Genomic DNA, 8,966 nt, shown 5'->3' with positions numbered 1-8,966 from the left:
CCTCTCACTGTTGTGGCCTCTCCCGTTGCGGAGCACAGGCTCCGGACGCGCAGGCTCAGCGGCCATGGCTCACGGGCCCAGCCGCTCCGCGGCATGTGGGATCTTCCCGGACCGGGGCATGAACCCGTGTCCCCTGCATCGGCAGGCGGACTCTCAACCACTGCGCCACCAGGGAAGCCTGCTAATCATTTTTTAATAGAGCTTCCTACTTTTTTCCTGGCATATTTTAAAGCAATTGCAGACATTCACAAATGCTTATGTATGCATCTCTAACTGATAAGGATATTTTAATTTTCACCTAAGTACCATGGTAACCCTGCTATTATCACACATAGTAGAATTAATTGTAATACTTGGTCCATATTCATGTTTTCATGATGGTTTCAAAAATGTCTTTTTTCAGTTTTTCTCCCTAGGAATCCACATAAAATCCCTATATTGTATTTTTATTTATTTATTTTTACTGAGGTTAATTTACAAAGTTCTGTTAGTTTCAAGGTACAGCAAAGTGATTCAGTTATACATATATATTCTTTTTCAGATTCTTTTCCATTATAGATTATTATAAGATATTGAGTATGGTTCCCTGTGCTATACAGTAGTTCCTTGTTGTTTACCTATTTTATATTCCTATATTGTATTCTTATGTTTCTTATCTCTTTTATTCTGTAAAAGTCCCTCCCCGCTTTTATGCCACTGGTTTGTTGGAGAAACCAGGTTAATTGTCCTAGAGAATATACCCACATTCTGGATTTCAAATTACTTCTGTCTGGGATTATGTAATTTGTTTCTCCTTCCTCATATTTCCTATAAACTGGTAGTTATTTCTAAAGCCTTGGTGAGAGTTAGATTCTTTGTGGGGATTTTTTCAGGCAAGAACACTTTATAGGTGATGCTGCATACTTTCTTTTATATCACATCATGAAGCACATAATGTCTGATTGTCCCACTTTTAAGGATGCTAAAATTGATCAGTGAGTTTAATGTAACATATGTTCCCTGATACATTCATTTTCCTTAATCTGCATAGGGAAGCCCCTCTTTAATAAAATGCCAGATTTAAAAAATTAAATTTAGGAAGAAAGAAGAGGAAGGGTAGGAAATATAACTCAGGACTTTTGTTCCCTTATTGTAAAGTATATTGGTTGTATTAGAATTGAATCCCAATTTCCTATTGTAGACCACGTCTACAAAGATTTGTGAAACAAATCTTTACTGGCTCAGGGCAGCTGCTTCCTCTGTTCCCTTTCCTCAAGACAGCAATTTTGAGATCTCAGCCTCTCTTCATCTGTCTTTTTTACTATACTCCTTATGGCCAGAGTAGTAAATTTAGGCAGTTAGGTGACTTGAAGTACAGTATATCAATAGATTGAGAAAGACAGAAGATCTCAAAGGCCCTCTCAACTGAATTTCTATGATAAATTTCAAGTAATAATAATTAATTTTTTAAACAGGGTTCAACTACACCAGTAACTGTTTTCAAAGGTTCAAAGAAACCTTACTTAAAAGAATGCATTTTGATTATTAACCATGATACTGGGGAATGTCGACTAGAAAAACTCAGCAGCAACATCACTGTAAAAAAAACAAGGTATGTGGTTAATGAAATAAATTATTTGTATTTTGGGGTTTTTTTTGTGGTACGCGGTCCTTTCACTGTTGTGGCCTCTCCTGTTGCGGAGCACAGGCTCCAGACGCGCAGGCTCAGCGGCCATGGCTCACGGGCCTAGCCACTCCACAGCATGTGGGATCTTCCCGGACCGGGGCATGAACCCGTGTCCCCTGCATCGGCAGGCGGACTCTCAACCACTGCGCCACCAGGGAAGTCTTGAAATAAATTATTTAATCAACACATAAATTGCTAAGAGAATGTCAATGAAAAAAGTTATTGGATTAAGTCACACTATTATATAAGGGTTATTTCTGTCTGGTACAAAAATGTTTTGATCTTTTTCCAAGTTTAAATTTGGTGAAGATCCTTTAGCCAGAAGCTTTTACCATTTCTCCCTATGATATTTAAAAGCTTGTTTTGTTTCTAAATGTTTTCTTATATGTAGGTACATCTTTTATTCTACTGTAGATACTTTTGTAGAACTGGACTAAAAGGAGCCATTACACATTCTCCAAAATAATTTCATTATCAGTAGTAAAATTTTATCAAGCACTTAGAAAATGTGAGGCAAGAAAAAGGAGAATTTCCTATACAAACACTAACCTCAGAACTTCCACATTTTAATTGGATTAGCAGATAATTCCATTAAAAATGTCAATAAGAGAACAGAGCCATCTCAAATTTTCTTTTTTGGGGAAATAGGCAGTGCATTAATTAACATGTAGTATACTCTAAAAGCCATACACATAGTATAGATAAAAATTGTTCTAGGAATTAAAGGAAGGGAGACATGGTTCATTGGAGCATTCAGGGAGCCCTTACTGATGTACCTTAAGAGGATGTTAAGATTTAGGGCTTTTTTTTCCCCCAAACATATTTCATGATAAGGATTGCCTTTGGGTGCTTGTTAAACAAATGAGTTCCCAAATTCAACTACAGATCAGGGAAGGAGCCCAGGAAACTTTTTTTTGTTTTTTAATTATCCCCTCTTCCCAGATGATTTTTATTTGTAGGAAAGTTTGGAAAATACTGGTTTAATTGATCAGAGAGAACATGAGGATGTAAACAAGACAGGAATATATCTGACTTATTTGGAACCTATGAAAAAGACTTGCTAGAATAGAGCAGAGATTTGTTTCTTTCCCTGTATACAAGTATAGAAAGTGGGGTATGAGGTTGAAAGTAGACTAGAGGTAAGGTTATAAAGGTAGGTTGCCTTCAATATTAACTATGAAATTAGGACATTGTCTTATTGACGGTGGTTGCATATTAAAGTTTTTTTAACCAGGGATCGACATGCTTACATTCTTGTTTTGAAATGTAAATCCACCAAACAAATTGATTTAAATGAAACAATGTGGGAAAGAGAAAAATGCACAAACCACGATTTTTTAGAGTAGGAATGAAGAGAAAAGTGAAGTTCTAAATACTTTGTGAAGGAAGAACTAACAGGATTTGGTGACTGGAAATGGGAGAGGCAAAGTCAAGCATAGTTGTGTTATATACTTTTTTTTTTTAAGTATTGAAGGGAAAGTATACGAACCTCCTTTAATAACATGTCTTAACCTTATGAATGAGAAATGTGGGAGTGATTTAATTTTAACAGAAATGGTAATTTCAGAATTTAGGGAATATAATGTGTCTGCTGTACTCATGTATAATTTCATTTTATTTTAGTCATTTGTGTATGTCTTATCTCTTCAATTTTGAGCAGTGGCTTTTTTTAAATTCACATTTGTATCCCTCAGTGGATCTGTGTGTATGCCATGCCTATAGCAGGGCTCAATAAAGGTTTGTTAAATAATGAATTAAATTAATGCTTTAATCCTTGAATATCGTTTTAAAGATCTCTAGGAAAAAGAATAAGTGGTCGGTTTTAGTAGGTTTGTAAGTTGAAATTGTTGTTATATTGCAATCATCATACCTGTTTTGACCTTTTGATGTTCTTAATTTCAGAGTTGAAGGAAGCAGTAAAATTCAATATCGTATGGAGCAGCAGCAGCAACAAATGCGGAATTCAGCTAGGACTCCCAATCTTGTAAAACATTCTTCATCGGAAGACAAGATGTCCCCAGCATCTCCGATGGATGATATTGAAAGAGGTAAAATCTATGAGTATGTAATGACCCTTTAAAATAAATTATTAATAAATGTTAAGTGAAATTTTTCATTTTAATTGACAAGGGAACTAACTAAAATTCTAAAAACATAATGTTTTTTGTTATGGTTCTAGGGGAAAAGTGTAGTTTATGATTTAGAGTATTATGTACATAAGCTGTGTCTATATAACAGAATTTATATTTTTTATTATTCAGGGGAAAAAGTAACTTTAGATATGTGTAACTGGAGTTTTCTTCTTTTTGACAGTTGTGATGATTCCAATTTAGTCCTTCACAGCGTCTTCTTGTTGAAGTTTTTTTATGTGTAGCCAGACTATAGATGTCTAAGATGTAGCCAAACCAGTAGTGGAGTGAGGAGATGTAGTAAGCCAAAGTAGCAGGCAAGTTCTTCTGAACTGCTGATCACTTCTCAGCAGGAGGGTGCTTCTAGAGAGGCACAGTCTTTTTGAAAGTAAGGAAACTTAAATCTCCATTTTTTTTCTAGCTGCAGTTTGGGTGTTTATGTTATAGTAATTGTGGTTAGGAGTAAGACCCTGGTCACCAAAGTTTATTTGTTTCTATGCTTTGCCTTCATAACTTGCATATAGCTCTCCGTTTCCACTTGCCCCCGTCTAGGCCTGGGGTAGTATTAGTTTCCTAATATATTAGTGTTCCCTTTTCAAACAATAAGGAAAATATAAGCTCAGAACCCTTGTTGCTACAAGGGATCTTGAATTTTATTTTATTGTTATATCTGCTTCCAAAATGGATTTGAATCATTATATCATTTTATATATGTGTACAATAAAAATCTGGAACAGAAAATTAAGATATTGGAGGGAAGAGAAAGCAAATTTGCTAATTATTAAGACATTAAATTTATACCTGAGCTTCCTATCCACTAATACAAAACTGAAAACTTTAGTATATTTTGTATTATCTAAGAGGTTCCAAAGATTTGGACTCTTCCCTGCTACTAAATTCTAAAAGGAATTAATCGTATGGAACCTGTTCTTTGGAGAATTAAACTATATAGTATCTTCAACTATAATTTTACAATACAAAAAGAAGTTCCTCTATGTGGCAGGTTTTTAGCAGAGACCTTAATAAAAACATTGTATTGTAGAATATAAGTTAAGGTAATCCAAGCATAAGATCTAACTTTGTATAAGAATTTACCTTGAGATGTTTGCAGAGCATGTTCCTTAGACTATCTTCTTTTAAATATTTTCTTAATATTTGACCCTACTATGCCAATGCCTACTGCTATGGTTGAAACACTTTTTTAAAGTTTATGATTAGATGTCTGTCAGCTTTACTAGTGTTTCTCTGGTTTAATTTTTACATTTACCTGTTTGGGCTATCTGGAATTCTAGTCTAAGAAATAAGAATCTAAACTTCCTTCCTCCCCAACAGTGTAATTACATAGATATTGATAGAGAATCAACAAATATAGTATTGAAAAAGAATCCAACAGAATCCAACAGAATCCAACAGCACATTAAAAGGATCATATACCATGATCAAGTGGGATTTATCCCAGAAATGCAAGGATTCTTCAATGTATGCAAATCAATCAATGTGATACACCATATTAACAAATTGAAGAATAAAAACCATATGATCATCTCAATAGATGCAGAAAAAGCTTTTGACAAAATTCAACACCCATAAAAAAAAAAAAAGAAAAAGAGTATCAATATCCATTTTTGAATAAGCCAGTATTTCTTCTGCTGATATGAAAAGCCATTTTTTAAATTCAGTTTTTATTTTATATTGAGGTGTAGTTGCTTTACAATGTTATGTTAGTTTCAGGTGTACAGAAAAGTGATTCAGTCATACATATACATGTATCTATGCTTTTTCAAATTCTTTTCCCATTTAGGCTATTACAGAGTATTGAGCATAGTTCCCTGTGCTATGCAGTAGGTCCTTGTTGATTATCTATTTTATATATAGTAGTGTATATATGTTAATCCCAAGCTCCTAATTTATCCCTCCCACCTTTCCCCTTTGGTAACCATAAGTTTGTTTTCGAAGTCTGTGAGTCTGTTTCTGTTTTGTAAATAAGTTCATTTGTATCATCTTTTTACATTTCACATATAAGTGATATTATATGATATCTGTCTTTCTGTATCTGACTTATTTCACTTAGTATGATAATCTCTAGGTCCCATGTTGCTGCAAATGGCATTATACCATTCTTTTTTATTGCTGAGTAATATTCCATTGTGTATATATACCACAGCTTCTTTATCCATTCATCTGTTGTTGGACATTTAGGTTGATCCCATGTCTTGGCTATTGTAAATACTGCTGCATTGAACATTGGGGTGCATATGTCATTTCAAATTATGTTTTTTCTCTGTATATGCCCAGGAGTGGGATTGCTGGATCATGTGGTAGCTCTATTATTACTCTTTTAAGGAGCCTCCTTACCTTTCTCCATAGTGGCTGTACCAATTTACATTCCCACCAACAGTGTAGGAGGGTTCCCTTTTCTCCACACCCTCTCCAGCATTTATTGTTTGTAGACTTTTTGATGATGGCCATCCTGACTGGTGTGAGGTGATACCTCACTGTAGTTTTGACTTACATTTCTCTAATAATTAGCGATGTGGAACATTTTCTCTTGTGCCTTTTGGCCATCTGTATGTCTTCTTTGGCGAAATGTCTGTTTAGATCTTCTGCCCACTTTTTGATTGGGTTTTTTTTTTTTTTTTGATATAGAGCTGCATGAGCTGTTTGTTTTAGAGATTAGTTCCTTGTCGGTCGCTTCATTTGCAAATGTTTTTATTCCATTCTGTAGGTTGTGTTTTTGTTTTGTTTATGGTTTCTCTTTGCACTGAAAAGCTTTTAAGTTTATTTTTAGGTCCCGTTTTATTTTAAGGTCACATTTGTTTATTTTTTATTTTATTTTCATTACTCTAGGAGGTGGATCCAAAAAGATATTGCTGCAATTTATGTCAGAGTGTTCTGCCTATGTTTTCCTCTAAGAGTTTTATAGAATCTGGTCATACATTTAGGTCTTTAATCCATTTTGAGTTTATTTTTGTATATGGTGTTAGAGAATGTTCTAATTTCATTCTTTTACGTGTAGCTGTCCAGTTTTCCCAGCACCACTTATTGAAGAGACTGTCTTTTCTCCATTAAATATTCTTGCTTCTGTCATAGATTAATTGACCATAGGTGTGTAAGTTTATTTCTGGGCTTTCTGTCCTGTTCCATTGAGCTATATTTCTGTCTTTGTGCCTGTACCATTCTGTTTTGATTACTGTAGCTTTGTAGTATAGTTTGAAGTCAGGGAGCCTGATTCCTCCAGCTCCATTTTTCCTTTCAGGATTACTTTGGCTATTTAGAGTCTTTTGTGTTTCCATACAAGTTCTGAAATTTTTTTTTCTAGTTCTGTGAAGAATGCCATTGGTAATTTGATAGGGATTGCATTGAATCTGTAGATTGCCTTGGGTAGTATATTCATTTTGACAATATTGATTCTTTCAATCCAAGAACATGGTATATCTTTCCATCTGTTTGTGTCATCTTTGATTTCCTTCATCAGTGTCTTACAGTTTTCAGAGTACAGGTCTTTTGCCTCCTTAGGTAAGTTTTTTCCTAGGTATTTTATTCTTTTTGATGTGATAGTAAATGGGATTGTTTCCTTAATTTCTCTTTCTGATTTTCATTGTTAGTGTATAGAAATGCAAGATATTTCTGTGCATTAATTTTTTATCCTGCAACCTTACTGAGTTCCTTGATAAGCTCTAGTAGTTTTCTGGTAGCATCTTTAGGATTTTCTATATATAGTATCATGTCATCTGCAAAAAGTTACAGTTTTACTTCTTTTCCAATTTGGATTCCTTTTATTTCTTCTGCTTCTCTGATTCCTATGGCTAGGACTTCCAAAACTATGTTGAATAAAAGTGGTGAGAGTGGACATTCTTGTCTTGTTCCTGATCTTGGAGGAAATGCTTTCAGCTTTTCACCACTGAGTATGATGTTAGCTGTGTGTTTGTCATATAAGGCCTTTATTATGTTGAGGTATGTTCCCTCCATGCCCACTTTCTAGAGAGTTTTTATCATAAATGGGTGGTGCTGGATTTTGTCAAAAGCTTTTTCTGCATCTATTGAGATGATCATATGGTTTTTACTCTTCAGTTTGTTAATGTGGTGTATCACACTGATTGATTTGCAGATACTGAATAATCCCGGCATCCCTGGGATAAATCCCACTTGATCATGGTGTATAATCCTTTTCATGTACTGTTAAATTCAATTTGCTAGTATTTTGTTGAGGATTTCTGTATCTGTGTTCATCAGTGATTCTGACTTGTAATTTTCTTTTTTTGTCTGATTTTGGTATCAGGGTGATGGTGGCCTCATAGCATGAGTCTGGGAGTGTCACTTCCTTTGCAATTTTTTGGAATAGTTTCAGATGTATAGGTGTTAACTCGTCTCTAAATGTTTGATAGAATTCACCTGTCAGGCCATCTGGCCCTGGGCTTTTGTTTGTTGCAAGTTTTTAAATCACAGTTTCAATTTCAGTACTTGTGATTATTCTATTCATATTTTCTGCTTCTTCCTGGTTCAGTCTTAGAAGTTGTACCTTTCTAAGAATTTGTTTATTTCTTTTAGGTTGTCCATTTTCTTGGCATATAACTGCTTATAGCAGTCTCTTGTGATCTTTTATATACCTATGATGTCAGTTGTAACTTCTCCTTTTTCATTTCTAATTTTATTGATTTGAGCCCTTTCCCTTTTTTCTTAATGAGTCTCACTAAAGGTTTATCAATTTTGTTTATCTTTTCAAAGAACCAGCTTTTAGTTTCATTGATCTTTTCTACTGTTTTCTTCATCTCTATTTCATTTATTTCTTTTGTGATCTTTATGATTTCTTTCCTTCTACTAACTTTGGGGTTTGTTCTTCTTTCTCTAGTTTCTTTAGTTATAAGGTTAGGTTGTTTGAGATTTTTCCTGTTTCGCAAGGTAAGATTGTATTGCTATAAACTTCCCTCTTAGAACTGCTTAAGGTAATTATCGATATGTATGTTCTGCTTGTCATTTTGTTCATTGTTTAGGATTTGTTTTTGTAGGTGTTTTTTCTTCCCTTCCTCTTTTGTTCTTTTCTCTTTTGATTTGATGACTGTCTTTAGTGTTGTTTGGATTGTATTTTCTTTTTTTCTGTGTATCTATTGTAGATTTTTGGTTTGCAGTTACCATGATGTTTTGATATAGCAGCATATATATATATATATATA

General features: G+C 34.3%; 1 protein-coding gene across 1 annotated transcript in view; it reads left to right on the top strand.

Annotated features, from left to right (window-relative positions):
* Positions 1-8,966, top strand: part of EAF2 (ELL associated factor 2) — a 45,968-nt gene that overhangs the window by 13,246 nt on the left and 23,756 nt on the right. Inside the window, exons 3-4 of the mRNA XM_007450501.1 lie at positions 1,455-1,591; positions 3,569-3,714. Coding sequence (XP_007450563.1) covers positions 1,455-1,591; positions 3,569-3,714 — 283 coding nt within the window. The remainder of the gene's footprint in view (positions 1-1,454; positions 1,592-3,568; positions 3,715-8,966) is intronic.

This window comes from Lipotes vexillifer, unplaced genomic scaffold (genome assembly GCF_000442215.2).
Source record: "Lipotes vexillifer unplaced genomic scaffold, Lipotes_vexillifer_v1.1 scaffold1106, whole genome shotgun sequence".
NCBI lineage: Eukaryota > Metazoa > Chordata > Mammalia > Artiodactyla > Lipotidae > Lipotes > Lipotes vexillifer.
This window is presented reverse-complemented; position numbering and strand designations above follow the sequence as displayed.